General features: G+C 51.3%; 7 protein-coding genes across 7 annotated transcripts; 3 read left to right on the top strand and 4 right to left on the bottom strand.

Moving 5' to 3' along the window:
- Positions 1 to 42: 42 nt before the first annotated feature.
- Positions 43 to 754, bottom strand: BO72DRAFT_509480 (DUF341 domain protein; the record flags this gene model as incomplete). The annotated part of the gene is made up of 1 exon (XM_040949336.1): positions 43 to 754. The coding sequence occupies exon 1, from the start codon at positions 745 to 747 to the stop codon at positions 43 to 45; it is 705 nt and encodes a 234-aa protein (XP_040801245.1). The 5' UTR covers positions 748 to 754.
- A 498-nt stretch (positions 755 to 1,252) lies between these two features.
- On the top strand, positions 1,253 to 2,480 carry BO72DRAFT_509477 (zinc-binding alcohol dehydrogenase family protein; the record flags this gene model as incomplete). The annotated part of the gene is made up of 3 exons (XM_040949335.1): positions 1,253 to 1,803; positions 1,863 to 1,974; positions 2,064 to 2,480. The coding sequence occupies 3 exons, from the start codon at positions 1,253 to 1,255 to the stop codon at positions 2,478 to 2,480; spliced, it is 1,080 nt and encodes a 359-aa protein (XP_040801244.1).
- A 634-nt stretch (positions 2,481 to 3,114) lies between these two features.
- Positions 3,115 to 4,925, bottom strand: BO72DRAFT_509475 (cytochrome P450; the record flags this gene model as incomplete). The annotated part of the gene is made up of 6 exons (XM_040949334.1): positions 3,115 to 3,246; positions 3,309 to 4,070; positions 4,121 to 4,239; positions 4,294 to 4,537; positions 4,597 to 4,760; positions 4,811 to 4,925. 6 exons carry the CDS (start codon positions 4,923 to 4,925, stop codon positions 3,115 to 3,117), a joined length of 1,536 nt encoding a protein of 511 aa, XP_040801243.1.
- Positions 4,926 to 5,527: 602 nt separating this feature from the next.
- BO72DRAFT_377845 (uncharacterized protein) lies at positions 5,528 to 6,638 on the bottom strand (the record flags this gene model as incomplete). The annotated part of the gene is made up of 2 exons (XM_040941282.1): positions 5,528 to 6,234; positions 6,287 to 6,638. The coding sequence occupies 2 exons, from the start codon at positions 6,636 to 6,638 to the stop codon at positions 5,528 to 5,530; spliced, it is 1,059 nt and encodes a 352-aa protein (XP_040801242.1).
- Positions 6,639 to 12,956: 6,318 nt separating this feature from the next.
- Positions 12,957 to 14,420, top strand: BO72DRAFT_477406 (putative trichothecene biosynthesis acetyltransferase; the record flags this gene model as incomplete). The annotated part of the gene is made up of 1 exon (XM_040947442.1): positions 12,957 to 14,420. The coding sequence occupies one exon, from the start codon at positions 12,957 to 12,959 to the stop codon at positions 14,418 to 14,420; it is 1,464 nt and encodes a 487-aa protein (XP_040801241.1).
- Positions 14,421 to 14,955: 535 nt separating this feature from the next.
- BO72DRAFT_468529 (acyl-CoA dehydrogenase family protein) lies at positions 14,956 to 16,517 on the bottom strand (the record flags this gene model as incomplete). The annotated part of the gene is made up of 5 exons (XM_040946904.1): positions 14,956 to 15,449; positions 15,515 to 15,604; positions 15,658 to 15,885; positions 15,966 to 16,281; positions 16,338 to 16,517. 5 exons carry the CDS (start codon positions 16,515 to 16,517, stop codon positions 14,956 to 14,958), a joined length of 1,308 nt encoding a protein of 435 aa, XP_040801240.1.
- A 393-nt stretch (positions 16,518 to 16,910) lies between these two features.
- On the top strand, positions 16,911 to 17,896 carry BO72DRAFT_468528 (enoyl-CoA hydratase/isomerase family protein; the record flags this gene model as incomplete). The annotated part of the gene is made up of 2 exons (XM_040946903.1): positions 16,911 to 16,930; positions 17,050 to 17,896. 2 exons carry the CDS (start codon positions 16,911 to 16,913, stop codon positions 17,894 to 17,896), a joined length of 867 nt encoding a protein of 288 aa, XP_040801239.1.
- Positions 17,897 to 18,774: the final 878 nt, after the last annotated feature.

The raw sequence follows: 18,774 nt of genomic DNA, 5'->3' as shown, positions 1-18,774 counted from the left end.
CTGAGCCTTTCTACTGGGCTCTCTGTCCGCCTGAATTACTGCTCAACTTGCCATGTCAATTGCAGACATTTCCGACAGTCTCAGGATGTGCTTCACCACCTCCCCAACCTCGTCCTTTCGTGTTGGCAGATGATGGGCGGTGTCCGTTCGAATGATTTGAGCGAAGCTCGGCCGATAGTGGTTTCTCACGAGCTTTCGTGCGCGACCAAGACAGAAGTCTCTATTGCCGTGTATGTGAAGCGTGGGAATGTCAATGTAGGCTTTGCTCAGGCCATAAGCCTGGGCCCTTGCGTTCAGCCACAAGGACGCTTCGTTAGGAAAGAAACAGCAGCTCATCACGGCAAACCGTAGCTGTCCTATCCATGGCACTAGACCCTGTTGTTGCTGCCAGAGCATCATTGCAAGGGCGAGGGCACCCTCTGAGAACCCAATCGCCCCGACGATCTCGACATCAGGATGACCTGCTTGCCATTTATCCACCGTCAGCTTGACAGCCGCGTTGATCTTTTTCAAGCTCTCGTCGATAGTGGTGCCGTCGCCGCCAAACCAGCAGTAATATGGCTCTTGGCCGCCAAACATAGGCAGGACTCCGGGTCCTGCAGCGCATTCCATCGGCCCGTCAAGGAAGATGAACTCGAACGCGTCTCCCAGTAGATAACAGATTCTCGCCATCTGCACGTTGAAGATGGCTCCCTTCGAGCCCGTCCCATGGAAGCACAGAAGGGCTTTGGAGGGTACCCTAGTCATTCTGATTCCCTCGTTAGTGCATGATCAAGAGTGAGGGCAACGATTTGCGACTAACATGGTTGCACTAAACCGGCTCTCGTGTGTCCGCGTTCTAGCTTTTTTTTTTGATAGTCGATGAGAACTACTTGCTTCGAAGAAGATTACCATCGAGCACTCCTATCAACAGACACATAGGGAAATCGGGAAATGTTCGTTTCTTTGGGGGTACTACGGGGCCCATAAACCGAAACGCCGAAGAAGGCCGAACGGCGTGGCAGATTGCCGATATGCTCTGCGGGCCGCCGGCAATCTCCCGCTCGCTGCCCACCAGGTAGTGTGTTCCCTGCGTTCTTCGGTTCACGTGGGCATAATCAAATGTAATGGAGTAGGGGCCACTGCGCACTCACAGTAAGGCTTCGGGCCCTCGATAAGGGAGTTTGATAGACTTTCACTAACACTGAATCCACCTGGTACTACCTGTTCAGCTCAAGATTCGGAAGGACGCCTATCATTCTACTGACTGACAATGGGGTCAATTGAGACTGCAGCACTTGTGCCTCCAACAACCCAGCGTGCGGTAATCGTGGAGGCTGGAGATCAGGTGCGTGTACGAGACGATGTGCCCTTCCCTACGCTTGAGAAGGACCAGTTCTTGGTCCGGACGGAAGCCGTGGCTGTCAACCCCAGCGACACCAAAATGCGTGGCCCCTTCGTGACTCCTGGTGGTGTTCTGGGCACGGACTATGCCGGAACGGTCGTCGCCTGTGGCCCAGAGGTCACAGAGATACAGGTTGGCGACAGAGTGTGCGGAGCTCAGCATGCCATGAACGCCAACACTCCTCATCGTGGTTCATTCGGAGAATACAACATCTCTGCGGGCAAGATCTGGTTGAAGCTACCTGCCTCCGTCAGCACTGAAGGCGGTGCTACCTTTGGCGCCGGGATCAGCACTGCAGGACTGGCGTTGAAGCTCCTAGGGCTGCCTCTGCCCGATGCTCCAGTGGAGAAGCCGGCATACATTCTTGTGCACGGCGGCAGTACCGCGACCGCAACCATTGCTATCCAGCTGCTGAGGCTGTGAGAGAACACCATTCATTCCCAAGCTGATATCGCGAAGCTCGTGCTGACCCGTCTAGCATAAACATGATCCCAATCGCGACCTGCTCGCCAAAGAATTCAGACCAAGTCAAAGCCTACGGTGTCGAAGCGACCTTTGACTATCGCGACCCGGACTGCGCGATGAAGATTGTAAGGCCATCTGCTTTCCATCCCACCACGTTGGTCGCTTTCGTCTCCATACACCCGTTCTTACTGACCGATCCTCCTCACACAACCAGAAAACCTACACGAAGAACAACCTGCGCTACGCGCTCGACTGCATCACGACCGCGGAATCCACCAGCCTCTGCTACGCCGCCCTGGGTCGAGCTGGCGGCAAGTACGTTTCCCTGGACCCGTTTCCGCAGCACGCCGCCACGCGCGCCACGGTGAAGACCGACTGGGTTCTTGGTCCATCTATCTTCGGTGACGGGTCTACGTGGCCCAGTCCATATGGCCGACCGCCGAGTGAGGAAATTCGTGCTTATGGCGAGAAGCTGTGGGCGGTTGCCCAGAGGTTGGTCGATAGCGGTGATCTGAGACATCATCCCGTGCGGGTTCTTGAAGGTGGGCTCGACCAGGTGTTGGAGGGTATGGAGTTGGTGAGGAGTGGGCAGCTTTCGGGGGAGAAATGTGTGGTTCGTCTAGTCAGCTAGTTGGTTGCATAGGGTAGAAGTTGTCAATAATCACCACACTTAACACTGCAATATATCAGAAGAAAGCAGATTCCCAAGATAAGGAGGTAGCTATCCCTACCGCTCTGGTGTATTGTGAAAAATAGACGAATTGTAACGCGTCTGTTGAGGTGGTGTCCTGCGATGTATTTTATCGATGGTTGCATAAGTGCAACCCTCACCTCGATATATCCTTGTGACCTGGGAAGATGCAATCTATTGGTTAACCCTCATTCACTCGGGTTCCTAATCTAATTCACGGAATTCAATAACACGGCAATGAATTCTTCAGATTGTAAGACCACTACAATTCTCCTTTCGAGGCATAAATCATTGCCCTAGGCCGTCCTATATTATCCGATCGGGTTTCGAATATCTACTTTGCGATACAGACACTTCTCCATTCATAGCTTTTCTCTCCATTCTTAACTTTTCAGATCCGCACAGGGTGTGACTGAGGTGCTGAACGGTGATCATCTCAGGCAATTGAAAAGCCTATTGACGAACAGAAAGGTCTCTTCGCTCATGGCAATATGATTCTCCCCCACTTTTAAAGTCCGCCAGCCGCTGTTCATCTACCAGACATCACGCAGAGACGGTTTTTAGCTTCTCTTTCTCAAGCATCCTTTTCTCGAAGCTGGTCCATGCTCGCGTCGGGCCTGAAAGTAATCTTAGCCTCCACGCCCTCCTGCTTCGCCAGCACCGTCTCCTTGATCTTCCATTCCTTGGCCGGTTCAACAAGTTGAATCTGTGGTCGACTGTCAGTCTATTCCCGAAACAGCAAACACATAACTTGCAGCATAGACTCACATCAAAAAGGAAATACAAGGTTGCAATGAGCTTGTACATTTCACATTTGGCAATGTTCTTACCCATACACGCCCGGTCGCCGGCGCCCCACGTCAGATCGGCTTTGTTCATTTTGTGTAGCCGTTCAGCATACTCCTCGTCGCTCTCAGAGGGACGTTGCAGCCAGCGCTCGGGTTTGAAGTCGTGCACATCATCGCCATAGGCGTCCTTATCGAAATGGGTCGACCACCCTGAAACCGCGACTGCGGTGCCCGGGGGCAAGATGTGACTATCCTCGAGCGTGAGACCAGGACCTGGGGGGACCGCGCGTCGCGATAGCATCGCTCCGATCGGATGGCATCTGAAAGACTCGCGTATCACCGCATCCAGGTAGGGCATCTTGTGGATCAGAGCCCAAGGGGGCGGCATCCGGAGCCCGGACGATTTCAGCTCTGCGTGCAGCTTGGCTGCAACCTCGGGATGCTTGCCCAAGAAGTAGCTGACGGAGGTGAGGCCGATGGTCACCGTGTCCGCCCCGGCGAGCAGTGGGGTGGTCGCGTAGCCATGAACCACCCGCTCATCGACAACGTTCGAATGCTTCGTCTGGGTGTCCAGGATCTGGGAGAGCAGGTCCTCGCGATCTGCGGCGCTTGCCGCCCCGTTGGCCCGCCGGCTCTGGATGAGCTCCCGTGCGCGCCGTGGGAACGAGCCCATGCGTTTCTCGAACACTTTCGTGATGGGACTGCCCTTGAGCACAGAGTGCACCCACGGCATACACGCTGCCTAACGAAGTTGTCAGCCATAGCGCGGAATCTTACACGAGTGTTGCCTACCATGGCTCGATAGGTTTGAGCTGCATCGACCCCTCGAAACATGCCCTCTCGATCCGCTTCGCCTCGGATAAGGCCGAAGTCGGCGGAGACCGTGAGCTTCATGATTGTGTCGTACGCAACTGTCACATTCCTTCAGTTGACCTCTCTCACGCGAACTGGACTTTTTGACCTACAAAAATGCATCCACGTGAACACGGGCAGCGGCTGCTCTTTGGCCCTGAATTCTTGGTCAAGCTTCTTGACCAGCTGAAGGATACATTCGTTGATGAAGCTTTCCGACTTGGTGACGTTGGACATGGAGTAGATGCCGGAGATGGGCCGTTTGAGAGCAGCATGGGTCTTGGTATCCTCCGTGCCTATGAGACTTGGGTAATGGACGCCTTTAAGCTCGGTTCGGAGCGGCCTCCAGTGATGGCTCTGAGGGAGGGGGGCAGTTAGAGAAGCTGTGAGCGGGTGGGTGTATGTCTATGGCCTACCTTGGGGAAGGGTGCCCTCGTGGCATAGACCTTGTCTATCATGGATGGGTTCGAGAACATAACGGTTCGTGGACCAACTTGCACCACGGGTCCATATTCCTTGTGTAAGCGCTGAATGACTTGGCAAGTTCGTCCATTGTAGGCATCAAGCGCCTGGAAGAGGTCTAGAGCAATATTAGGTCTCCGAATGAAGGGATGACGTCTTGGGTTTCACCTGTATAGCGCCGCCACCACGGCCCCGGAATGCGCCATAGTCCTGTTCGAAAAGGTGTCGCAAGAAACCAGGCAAGACCACCAGTGGCGACAAGCAGAAGCAAGACCCCAAGCATCTTTGGGTGGAAGGAGACAGGCAGACACAAAATGCGGGATGAAGGTCTTCTTCGTGTGTCGCAAGTGTATTGTACAGTACTTTCGGGGCTATATAGGGCGGTGGCAGAGGGTCAGCCATCCTAGATTACTGAAACGCCGAAATCGCCGAAGCTCGGCCATGCATCATGATTGCTGGTGGGTAGTGTGGCTCTTCCGGTGACAAAAAATTCTCTTTGGGCAGACTATCATGGGCATCAGATTGCCAGTTCGGTAGACGTCGGGGTTGGTTGTGTGATATGTGATCCGTGACTACTCAAGGAGGGGACATGGTCCAGACATCCTGTTAGCCTAGCTGTAGTATAGTTCTATCATACCCAAATCGAACACAGGGTAGGAGTTTCGAGCAAAGGACTACTAAACATATCTCGAACTTATCAAGGGGACTTAAGTTCTCGTAGCGTAAGAATCATGTAGACGGAGGGTGAACATATATATACACACATAAATCTACTCTAGTATATGGAGTAAGGAACCCTAGCCCATTCCACCGAGATCCGCCCCTAGATAGTTCTTCATCACCATTTCAGGCATGTTAAAAATTGACAGTGGTTTGCACGCAGCGTCAAGAACGATTCTTTGCGAGGCCTAAGGTTGCGGCACGACAGCGCCGGAAGTACATGACAGCAGATTTGTTGTACATGCTTGCCTCATCCTCCCATATTAACGCGACGAAGCGAGCTGGCAATGATGATAAAGAGGATTTCGAAGCGCTTCTGTCTCGCAGTGTAGGCTGGTCGAGCCCCACCTGCTCTGGTGAAGCCCCGGACGGCATGCTCCCACCTCCTAGCTCGGGCGGTATACCAAGCAGCTGCTCCATCCTGGCAATCAATTTGCTCCCGATTCGGAGCATGTTGATGGCAGAGTTGAGTGCATGTCCGAAAGGGTCTGGAGGAGCATACAGGTCTCCAAGTCGGAGACTCTTCGGGATCTGTCTCGTGTGTGAGAAGTTGTCCTCTGGCGCTCCGAGAGCATTCACGTTTTTCATCGGCTCTGAACTACCCATATTCCCCGAAGCAGACGGTTTCGCTGACAGCGGCAGTGCCAACAGGCTCTGGAGCACCTGTTCAGATAGGACCGCCATCAGCTTTATACACAGGACGTAACACTGCGCTGCCATCGACGCTTGTTTGCTCCGCAGGTATTCATCGAATGGGCTTTCGGGCGTGCGCGACGTGGTGATTGCTACCATACTATCGAGCGCCAGCACCTCCAACAAGCCGTCGAAGTGGCTAAAGACTTCTCCAATCGGATCTGTTCTCGACCTGTCAGCTCCCGTGTCCCAACCTTGTACATTGCGGATGGCTTGGTGTCATGGTCATACAATCTTGGGCGTTCTGGCCGGGGTGATCTCGTATCACCTTCCTAAAAGCGGCTTCCAATGCCTGGCATGCGCTGGCGAGACAGCCAGATAGGTCCGATGGCCCGCTTCCAAGTACTACCCCAGCATCGATTGGGCTATTCGAGGAGGGCGGTGCGATGCTCATGGACTCTTCGGAAGTGCTTGTGTCCAGGAACTCTGGCAGAACAAAGCTACCAAGTGAGGCTGGCTCGACAGTAGCCCAGGACGATGAAGTGCCCGGGAAAATGTCGTTGAGGTGTGACAGATCCGGGGCGAACGCCGGATCCAGCTCGCTCAGGGGATTTGATGCTGGGGTCACAGACTGGGTGGGCATGCTGTCCCCGCCCTCCACCATGTTCTTGTTTGACTGTTTGCTGGACCTGACACTGTACACGCACTCGAGTCCAGCCCGTTGGCAGCGCACGCATTGGGTCAACGAGGCTTTGTCCCCGACACATCGAAGCTTCTGCTGGTGGCATCTGTCGCACGACTTCCGTAACGTTCGGCCGTCAGCATGTTTTACAGCTGAAGGGCCTGCCCACTCTCGGTCGTACTGGTGTCGGGCAGCCGTTTCCATTTTCCTCTCACGTTGGTTGTTGAAAAGATTGAAGAAGCACAACCGACATCATTAAGAAGGTCCAGGGATAGGTGAGAAAGGTGGCGACTCCTGATTTCCCGATCGACTGTCCTGCCTCATATATATTAGATAGCCATGTGTTTTTCATGCAAGTTTATGAGAAACCAAAATGTGGCCTATTCTACATCCCTGTCGGTCTCAGAGTCAGCGCATCATGCGTGCATGCCACTACTGCTAGACCTGTTTGTAGAATGGAGAAGGCTGCCCGCCCCCCACAACCATGACATCCATTACATCTCGTCCTCTAGGCATTGTACAATAAACAGAGAGTGTGGCGATTGTATGGGCCACCGTGATTGGAATCATGGATCATCTGGTAGGTGTCACGTTGGAGATAACGTTACCACCTTAGGCAGTAGTAAGCACTATCATGCATTCAGTTAGCCTGATTTCCGTGCACTGCTCGTTTCGGGCAGCGATCGACTTGCGTGTTTTTGTTAGTGCAGTGCCACTTCGCATTGAACCGGGAACTGGAACAACTGCGATCCTTCTTGATTCCACCACCTCACTCCGTCCGGAGTGGCTAGTTCTTACTATAGGCTGGACTACGTACGATCTGGACGATCTGAGGTAATCATTAAAGGTGAGTTTCAGAAAGCCACTGCGAAGGTCCGATCGGAGATAACTGATATCGACAGCGGCAGTCTCTCCAATACGACCGACACTATACCAGATCGAAGCAAGCGGTATGCTATAGTCAAGTATTAGTATCGTACCTGTAGATAACACAACCACACTATATGAATACGAATCCAGGCTTTCCACCACCGAAATTGCAATTACTGTTTTCAGAAGCCCAGACAAGCCGATCCACCCGGCCGCACGGCCGTTCTCGGCGCGGCAGCGCGCCGCCCACCGCAGGCCATGGCATATGCACCCTTCCAGTTGACATGCAAATTCGTCGAAATAGCATATCAAACGAACAAGTGGTAAGCAACTACGTCTACCACGTTAGAAAACCTATTGACTACCCAATCAGCGTCCCAGGAAGGACGGGTAATGTAAAGGTCCAGGGGAAACCATCTTGAACTACCAGAGGTGACGGTTCGTATCGGTTTCACCCCCCACCAAGCCCTCCCCGCCCATTTCTCCGCTCAGGATTCAGTATATTAAGATGTTCAAGCTGGCGCGGAACCACTGCGGACGAGGCGCCACTCGCGGTGGAACTGTAGGATCGCTCTCTGATTTTCGAGCGCCAACCATCCGGAATTGCTGTCCGAATAATCATCAACCTCGTTCAGAAATTCGATTCAACGAGATTGGTGGTGTGCTGAGAGCGACTCTGCTGTTTTTACCAGTCTGCCTACATTCCCTTCTATACGGAAGTTTCTAATGCACTTCCTATTTGAGTAAGCAGCGCAGCTCGAGGTGCCTAGTAGCCCTAACGCCGATCGTATGGGAAAGACTGCCACTGCCGGTGTCCGGATCGATTCTCCCGGTCGGTAATCTCTGTGTAGCAGTTCCATACCTTTCATCGAGGGTTGGAGACCGTGTTCCAGCCCGCGTGAAGCGTCGACCTCCCAGGTGAGCCAGATTCTGGAAGGAATGATTGGGGGCCAATATGGAAGCTAATCCTGGTTCACGCATGCAGCGAGCCCAATCGTGTACAGTGATTGACCCCGTGGGACTCGGAGTTATCTTGCCATTTAGTACAGTAGTGAGCGAGAGTTTCAAACAGATGTCCGCTTGCTCTGATAGGTCGGAGTCTTGCTTACGAAGAAGATCAGGAGCAGGACCTTGATCAGAGATCAACACACTAGGTACACCATCCCTGTATAGCGTGTGAATAATAAACGAAGTAGCGAACCATCAGGGTCAACTGCAATATGTAGGTTCATTTGGTTGAGTGCATATACGAGGTGCTAGTAAGTGCGTAAGTAGAATCCTGGGACGGGGCTGTGCGAAGGACAAAGAGTCTGAAAAAGACACACGCGTGCATGCATTCAGTTGATAGATCTAGCATGATATGCTGCCAAATTACTCCGTATCCACTCAGGAGGTGCAGTCAACCGAGTCTAGGTGGAAGTATTTCGTAGACACATGATGTCCAACAATGGCAGGCTAGCAGCCTCCCGCAAGACCACCAGTAGTAGGATGGATCTACTGCGGATCACCCCTCTGGAGTCGTGGGGTTGCAAGCGAGGGGGGGTGCATTTGGCACGGAGACCTTGCACTTGAGGAAGGTTTGACCCGCCCGAGACTAGACGGGCCACGCGCTTCCCGAACGCCACCCACTATCAAAACGGCTGCTGTTTTGGTCTCTAATTTGTACTAGATATGTTATATTCTACCGCGGCATCCTTCAGATGGATCGTAATTTGTAGATTTGATTTCAGTGGTTGAATCATTGAGAGGAGTGCTTCATAAGGCCTTATTTGCTTGCTTGGGGAGGGTGCTGTGTAAGGTCTTACTCGGTTGTGTGCTTGGAGAGGTACCGTGTGAAGCCTTGCTTATCTGTGTGCTTGGAGAGGGGCTGCGGGAGGCCTTGCTTGTTTGCTTGGGTGCTTGCTTGTATGGTGCTGCATAAGGCCTTGTTTGGTTGTGTACTTGTAGACGTGCTGCAGGAGGCCTTACTTTTTTTCGCTTGTTTGCTCGCTTACTCGCGTGCTTACTTACAGGGGTGCTGTGTGAGGCTATGCTTGTTTGTATGCTTGTATACATGTCCAGAGATGTGCGTTCTGTACTTATGTACTTGTACACCTACTTGCAGAGATGCTTTTTTAGGTCTCGCTTAGTTGGTATATACATGTGTACGGGTACCACATTAGGGCTTGTGTAATTCTACAAGTACATAGAGAGAATAACCCGCATTATTATTCTGATTTGGGTGATCGTATACATTGTTCATGGAATGCTGATGTTTTGATAAGAAAGATGTTGTATGGGAGTTCTGGTGGTCAACACGGCCATTCCGGAAGTGCATGGCTCCCCTAGAGGCTGAGAGCAACGCTCGAGATTCCCACGTGTGGAGGTATCCCCAGCTCAGTTATAATTGGAAGGGTTGGGCGTAGTCTAAAGTGAGGGGCGGTCTTTTGCGAACTGGAACTTCGGCAACCCCTCCCAGATCTACATGTAGTTAGTATACCCCACTGCGACTCTCATCATTGGCTTCATGGCAGCTCGACCTCGGCCCGGCCACGTAGGAGGCTATAATGCCAGCAGAATCTTTTATCCGGGGAGGGCCGCGCAACTGGGGATTCCAAATCGCTGACAACCTCTATTGATATTGAGGCCATGGTTGGCCGGAAATCTTTTACCTGCCACTCATTGGCTGTCCTTGGCCCACAATTGCCCGCTGTCGTTACTTGACTGAGCTGCGATGGTGTGCCACTGAGACACCTCTTTATCGGCCAATGGCCACTAGATTATGTCGAGACAGCGGCAGTCATCGCTACGACTGTACCTACATAGCACCTAGTGGTGTCCAGCCGAGCCACTCTGCCACAGCTCCCATTTGTCAATCGAGGTGGAACATGTCTCGTTTTGCTGCCTATTGGGTAATTACCTCAAGATCCTATAGGTAGAGACTACCCCGCACGGAGCACGGAGTACGGAGTGCAGTACCTACCCTGTAGCTGGTATTCTCACCATGGATTGTCCCTGGTTCACACAACTCGCATGGCAACATATTGGCTTCTGTCACGTCATCTCAGCTCGCAATACAGCCACTAGGTGGACGATCAATCATGAGCAATATTGATTAGGCCCTCTATTGCCTCACGGGGGAAACCTGAAGCTTTTCGATGGACTGAGAGGCCGATGATGGGCTCAATGCGGCCATCTCAAACACAACTAATAACATCGTCACAATCCCGTGGCCTGGCGCTTCTGTGTCATTGGAAATCCAACATTTGCTGGGATATCGCGCCAACCTCTGATTCGGCCTCTTTTTCAGCCAGATTCGATTATGCTTTCTCTCTCGGAGTGTCAGAAGCAGGATTCACGGTAGAGCAATTCACAAAGTGCTACAACATACCTTCCATCCGGCCAGCTCAGCCATAGAGGGCCTAGTTCGCGGGCGCTTTGCATCCAGAGACTGGCATTGGCGCCGAAAGCCCCGTGCAAGTGACAAGGCGCCATGATTGTCGGCCCCGAACACCTCTTGACTGCCTGTGTGTATCTGCCGAATAAATCCTTCAGCTTCCCGGTATTTCCCTTGCCACATAGGCGTCGAGGCTAGATTGCTATAGCTTACTAGCACCTAGGTTTATTGACTCCGTCCCCCAATATATACCCAGATGACCGAGCATCAGGCATAGTCCACCAATAGTCATTAGTATGTGATGATCAACTCCACTCATCTTCTTCTAATGTACTAGGGCTCTGCAGTACAACATTTCAGCCTCCTCAGACCGTCCCTGAAGCCTCACTATCATGGCTAGCTTATTGGCACTGGCCAGAATACTAGGATGGCCATCTTCTAGATTCTTCACAAATCCCGACAATGCTATTTGATACAATATTTGCTATCTATGTCTGCTATCCAAATACCTTGCATTTGACACTTCCATTCACTTGACCTATCTGCATGCATTTCAGTTGATTGATAATTTTCTGGTTATCTCCACTGCGCAAATTATGTAGTCACATCCGGGCCGATACGTCTATAATTGCCTCTCACTCTAGACAGACTCGGCTGAGTTGCCCTTTTGATACACATCCCGATATCTCTCCACGCTGACCAGAAATAGGACTCATCCCACATGCTGTCATACTCCAGGCAGTGACATAAAATCTGCGGGTGTAATCAATAAAGACTACATAAAACAAGTGTGAGCGGGGTTAGGGACAATTGGCACCCCCAATTTTATGCAGTCTGTGGTGTTTTGATGGAGTGCACCAATCCGCGCGGAGGGCGGCAGAACAGCCACGTATGAAAGGCGGTTAAGCTGTGAAATACAGAAATCCCCATTGCCTACGCCTACACGCAGAAAAGAAGAAGAGAAACAGAGAAGGAGATAAGGGATGTAGGTATATCATTCTTTCTTTCATGAAGCAGGTCTTAATTGACTCTGTTTGAGACCGCGGGCGAATGAATCCACTTGCTTGGCTCATAGATCCAATCAATCTGTTTTCCAGACGGCTGTTTGCCACTCGAATTATTGCTGCATCGCCGACTTGGTGCTACAGTCAAATCGGTTATCCCTAATAGAATATACATAGACCCTCATGGCCCCACGCGAGAATTTATAGACTTAACCATCCCCTGAATTACAACAGTATGAATACTAGAACTATTGAAAACACCCCAAAGAAAATGTTCTTTGATCAGATCTGGCTGGTGATATATGCGTAGTACCCAACTCCAATATGCTCTCTCATGAATCAAGTTTAGCAGCTCAGTGAAGCGCAATTTGGTGAGTCTTGTATAAGCACGGAACCAACAGATGAATCTAAAAGCTTATTGCCTTGCATATAGCTTGCCTGAATAAGGTCGTAGCTTCCCGTATCCATAGTCCCTCATTAGGAGTCAATGCTAGGCTAGGTTCAATAGTAAGAAGGTGTTCTCATTCTCATTGCAGGAAGCGGGTGGACTGCATATATACGTGTATACAGACAAACCAACATCTGGATCACAACATCACGGCCACTGTGAAATTGAACATTGCGAAACGAGTACATGTATCTAACATATCTGTACTGATCCTTATTCTGATCATAGCCTGTTTGGCGATTTGACGGATCTATTGTTCGAGATATTCGGCTTGGAGGTGGGAGTCCGATCTTCGGCGTTTCGAAATGGGGCACCGAATCCTATGCCGATATTGATACCCGCAATTGTAGAGCCCCGAGTATTGTTACGGCCGATGAGTATAATAGTAACTAGCATTACAAGGTTTTTGCTGCGACGCTACCTATCGATTCCTCTGAGGGTGACGCCTTTTCTGATACAAGTTATGCGCTTTAGAAGCGACGACACAAGGGCCCCCAATCTATCGACCCAATTTACAGCCAAGGCTCTCAGTATCTTTCCTTCCACCTGAAGTATCTGGACGAGCACCATTGGTGAAAAGAATGGCCCGACGATGGGAGGAGCACCTCCCCAGTGGAGCGGAAGCATACTGGTGCCAGCCGTCCGACGCCAATGCCAGAGGTGCCAAGGACTTCCTTCTCTCTGGCTGTGATCAGGTTATGCCCAAGGTGCACGCGCGAATGTCGATGCATTATCCGCTCCCCGAGTCCACCGGGCAATCCCGCAGAGACATTGTCCAGCTCCTCAAAACCGGACTTGAGAAACTCGCCTCTCAGGTCCCATGCCTAACTGCAACAGTAGCCTTCGACGCCGCATCAAAGCGTGGCACCATGAAAACGATCGGCGATGACGATGGAGTTCTTCTTGTCGTCACGGGCGCGGACGCTGTTCGCACCGATCTTCCATCATATGCAGAACTTGAACGCGAACGCTTTGCGCCCTGGAAGCTTCCCAAAGGCAAAGCGTTTCCCGAAGCGTTGATCAATCCGATCGCAGCAGGGAAGAGTCATGATGGCGGCTTACCGGCCTGTATATTTCAGCTCAGCTTCATTGAGGGTGGCGTGATCCTCACGGCTGCGTTTCACCACTATCTCGTCGATGGGCCGAGTGTTGACCTACTCTTCCGAGCCTGGGCCGCACACTGCCAGGGGAAAGACGAGATCCCGCTCTACACTGACCGCTCCATCCTGTCGAGTTCCACGAGGCCCGATGCGTCTGAGGTTCAGCGGCTCGAACAAGCCATGACTGCGCGTGGCTGCATGGTCAATTCCACCAAGCCAGATCCAGCCAATCCCTGGTCCAATCTCATGGCCGAACCTATCAAGTCCGCTGTGATCAGCTTTTCTCGCGAAGCAACGGCGGCCCTGAAAGCCGAGATCGCAGCCCAGAAGCCATCCACACCCGTCTCCACAGCTGACTGTGTGCACGCGATCTGCTGGACTGGACTGACGCGCGCGAAGGCCGCTCTTGCCGAGGGAGAGCATGAAATGGACTCCTGGACCGTCTTCCCCGTCACATTCCGTACCCGTTCCTTCCCCGAGTTTCCAAGGAACTTCATCGGAAATACCACCTTCATGAGCGGAGCTGTCCTGCCGGTTGGAAGACTTCAGGCATCGGAAGGACCAATCGAGGCTGCGGTAGCGCTGCGGAACATCATCGATAGCGTGGACGCGACATTCCTCGAGGATGGTCTTGCTTGGGTTGACAGTATAGATGATTTCTCCACCCGATCATGGCTGTCCAGCCCACCGCGCAAGGTTGATTCAGGTTTCACGAGCTGGGCTTGCCTGAAGTACCAGAATTGGGATTTCGGATTTGGCAGTCCAGCTGCGTTACGTCCTCCAGCGTCCCCGATACCATATGTGTTTCCGTTGGCTGGGAAGACCGATGCGCATGGCAGGGAAGTGATTGAGGTCGTTATTGCTGCCACGGAGGAGACGCATAGGTTACTGATGCAAGATGTGGAGCTTCAGCGATATACAACGGATTACCACCTTGAGCCTTAAGTTGGGCAACTACTAAGTTATACTAGTATGTTAATAGGGCATAGTAGCGGGTAGGATTGTTCGGGTCACAATATTAGCTTACTGTTATCGAACTTAAGCTCTATCCATTACCTAGACCTGCTTCCTCAGTATGTGCATGATATGTGGTACATATTGTGCCACATGGTTGTTACGCCAAGCGTTCATTAAGAATACGTCCACCAGAGAAAGTAAAGCTTACTGACGGGCAAAAGACTGCAATATGCAAGCCCGGTAATCTGAAAGGCTAGAGTGAATCTGGAGTTTTAAGTGACTTGCTTATCCATCTGTGAATTAGGAGGCTCGATTCAACTATTAGCTAAGTTGTTTCAACTAAGGAGCGATTTTCCACCGAAAGCTCTGCTTTGAAAGATTCCCTGTTTTCACATTAAAGTCCCCCTTCATACGGTATCTTCTTCTGTACATCACGCAAAACCTTCTAACACTCCACATGTCTATTTGGTGATATATGCGACATCCAAAGTACTTAGAATCTACACTTCGACCACGTAAACCTTCAAGCAAGACGCAGTTTTTCCAAATCCTTCCTCTCTTGCAAGACTGACATCTCACTCAAAATCTCCTCACTGCCACCGCCAATAATGAGCACGCGAAGGTCTCGACTGATTCTCTCTACTCGCGCTCCCGGACCGGCTCGTGTATATCCAAGTGCCCCGAGGATCTGCTGACTTTCCCGCACAGCCAACTCTGTTGCCCTAGCAGCACTAACTTTGGCCAGGGCGCACAGGCCGCCGATATTCGAGCCCAGCTCGTCAATGTTCGTTGCTCTCTTAAACGCGCTCTCTCTGACCTGTACCAGTGACTCGACCAGGGCGTATGCGCTCATGATTTGCATGCCAACATTGGCAAACTTGAGCCGGATGGCTTGACGATCGATGAGCGGCTTTCCGAAAGTGTGGCGTGTGAGTGCGTGTTGATAAGAATCTTCCAGACAGATGCGAGCAAGGCGCAGGCAGTTGCCCGCTATCCAGAGACGTTCATGGTTGAGGCCTGAACAGGTTAGCCCTACTCGGATCAGACGCACTTGATGTGCCAGAGGCCAGTGGCACACTTACTGGACATGATCAACTTGAACCCTTCATTCCAGTTGCCGATGAGATTCTCGGCGGGAACCTCTACGTTATCAAATTTGAGTGCAGCGCATCCTGGGCATATCCATTAGCAGCGTGTTACATTGACTCTAGGACGCAAGGCATACCGCTTGAAGCCACACCCGAGGTGTGTATCTCAGTCCGCGAAACCCCTTTTGAATTCAATGGAATGACCAGTAATGAGATTCCGGCTTTTCCAGCGCCACCAGTCCGGACGACTGCTGTACAATAGTCTGCAAACAGGCCGTTCGTAACCCACTGTTTTATCCCATTGACGATGAACACATTGTCTTGTTTTTGCGCTGTGGTAGAGATGCTAGCAACGTCCGATCCGGCTATGGCACATATCTCATGTTATTCGATGAGTTTATGGGGAGAGATTGAAAAAAGAGATTGGGAGTTTTTGACAACTCACCGTGCGGCTCCGTAATGCCCAGACAAAACCTGATCTCTCCCCGAATGACAGGAGGCAGCCACCTAGACTTCTGCTCCTCGGTCCCGAAATTGATCACCGGAGGACAGCCAATCGCATTTCCACACCCAAGAGCCCATAAGACCCCAAGCGAGCCGCAACGGGCCATTTCGTCGATGGCTATCAGGTCATGGAAGCTATCCCACTCAGTCGCCGAAACCCTGCCTGGGAGTTTGATGTTGTCTCCAACATATTTCTCAATTGCGGCCGGATTCAACAGAATGGCCGTATAGCCTAGGTCTGAGTGGCGTTTGAGAACCTGGGATAATATCAGCAAGGTAACATATCGGCACATGCACCAAGCCGGAGCCTCACTGTTTTCGGAACTGCACGGCTGGCCTCCCACTCGGAACAAAACGGCTCGATTTCAGTGTCAACATATTGGCGGATTTCATCCCGCAACCGCCTATGCGAATCAGTATAATGCGGATTTCCCGGACGGGAGTACCACAATGGTTCCGCGAAAGGGGTGCTGGATCCGAAGAATTCTGCCATTGAGGAACATAGGATGCGAAAGCTGACGAGTGACAATCTAGCTCAGCAAGATGTGGTAGCCTTGCAGAAGGAAACTCCTCATATTCGCTTTGTCTAAGCTATGTAGCTATGTTATAAGATACAACCCAATTCGCTGTCAATAGCTCAAAGCAGAATGATTCAGCAAAGCGAGGGCTATCGCCGAGGCAGCAAGTGCCAAACGCCGGCGCAGCTAGTGCGAATCGCCGACGCCGCCACTGCGGATCACCGATGCAGCTACCCAAACTTCAGCAAAATCATATTTTGAAACAACTGCTCTGCATACTGGAATATCAACACTGATCTTTCGTATAAATGTGACGGTCGTTGAGTGCACGTTGCATTAGTATCCCTGATGCATCTGCAAGCCTCGCAATGATGCAATATTTCAAACTGTAAGTCTACACGCAATTCTTCTGCTCGAAGAGAACCTCATTGCAACGATACCATCTAGGCCTTTTTGGAACTTTTTCAGCACTGGCAATGACGAGCTCACCACGAAGCTTTGGGCAAGCACTGGCAACGATGAGCAGGTCACGAAGGTCTGGGCAATAGTGCAGAGCCATGAGGGATACCAGGTGTCCCGTAACGGCGGCACAGTGCGACTGTGCCTGGATCGACCTCGTCATGGCAACTCTTTAACATTCACCATGATCAAGGAAATAACCTCGTTGTTCAAGCGTCTCTCAAAGGACGATTCTGTGCACCGAATCATTATTACGGGTCGTGGCCGCTACTTTTGCACGGGCATGCACCTGAAGGAAGACCTCTTTGTCTCAGTTGCGGAGCGGTGCAATGCGCTCCAAGAACTCTTTTCTACTATCGATACTTGTCCCAAAACCACGATGGCAGTGATAAACGGCCCGGCCTTTGGTGGAGGCGTTGGCCTGGCTACCGTCTGCGATGTACGCATAGCCGTGTCCACTGCATTCTTTTGCTTGAGCGAAGTCAAGCTTGGCTTGTGTCCCGCAACGATATCGAAATTCCTGGTACGGGAGTGGGGAAGCAGTCTCGCGAGAATGGCGATGCTTACTGGCCGGAGAGTGAAATCGCAGATGCTGTACGATGCAGGAATCATACATGCTCTTGCGGTTGATCTTGACGATCTGGAGAAGGTGGTGGAGGGGTTCTTGAATGACCTGAAGCTTGCGGCTCCTCAAGCTGCTGCACTATGTAAATTGTTGGTTGGGGAGGCCGTGAGTAGCCATGATGCCGCCATAGACCAAATGGCCTGCGAGGTTTTTGAAACCATGTTAGCGCAGGGATCGGAGGCATCACACGGTATTGCTCAATTCAACATGGGGGTCAAGGATATAGTCTGGGAGAACTTGGATAGAGATGATAAATTAACGGCGTTATGAGGCAATCCATTGTCTACTATAGCTATCAGTATAGATCTTGTTCATTTTCACCACTGGAAAATAGAGCGAAAAGGCCGAAAGGGCAAAGAAATGGAAACGATACCCAGAGAAGCCACTCACCTGGACGGGGAGCGGGTATTGTGGAGGCTAGCATGTACCATCTATTGCATTTAATGAGACAAGTTGATAAACGCCCGCACTGACTGGTTGGGTCGGTCTATGCGACTACGCAAGAATGTTAGTGAGGGTCTGCAGGGCACTGCATCTCGTCTTTCTGTGTATCTAGCGCATCTCGTCTAATGGTAATCTGTACCAGCCTACCAGGTTGTCATGTGAAATCAACTTTTTCAGCGATATGTAGGGCCTCTCTGTCCTTCACATCCATATACTCATATACCTTGAGATGAGACTACACATAATGAACCTCCGCTGTCTGCAAGCCCAAGAGAAAATGTTTCTAAAGCCCTTTGCCATCACCTCCGGAGCATGCCCTTGAAAAGGGCCTCGAAGCCAGAAGAGTCTGGTCTCAAGTCAGCAAGGTCTCGCAGCCAGCTTCGGCGGGCTCGAATAAATTCACAGTGTTAGTTAAGCACAGGAATAAATCACCTTCACCTTTCTGAGTATGGTGGTATCCAATGTTTTAGCGTGTGTTAGTCAACGGTGGGCATCGGATTCGGTACAGGTCTGAAACACCGAACGCTAAACACCGAAATTCCAAGCCGAAGAGTGAATGGCATTCCAGTTTGTGAGTGGACCAGATAGTATCTATGAATATTTTATGAAAGCCCACCACCCGTGTAAGATATAACCAAAGAGGAAAAGCCGATGGTAATTAATGCCCGGATCGTTCCACCTTCGGATTACGAACAATCTCCCAG

Source organism: Aspergillus fijiensis (genome assembly GCF_003184825.1).
Source record: "Aspergillus fijiensis CBS 313.89 unplaced genomic scaffold BO72scaffold_23, whole genome shotgun sequence".
Lineage (NCBI taxonomy): Eukaryota > Fungi > Ascomycota > Eurotiomycetes > Eurotiales > Aspergillaceae > Aspergillus > Aspergillus fijiensis.
Note: the sequence above shows the minus strand (reverse complement) of the source record. Positions and strands in the feature narration are given on the sequence as shown.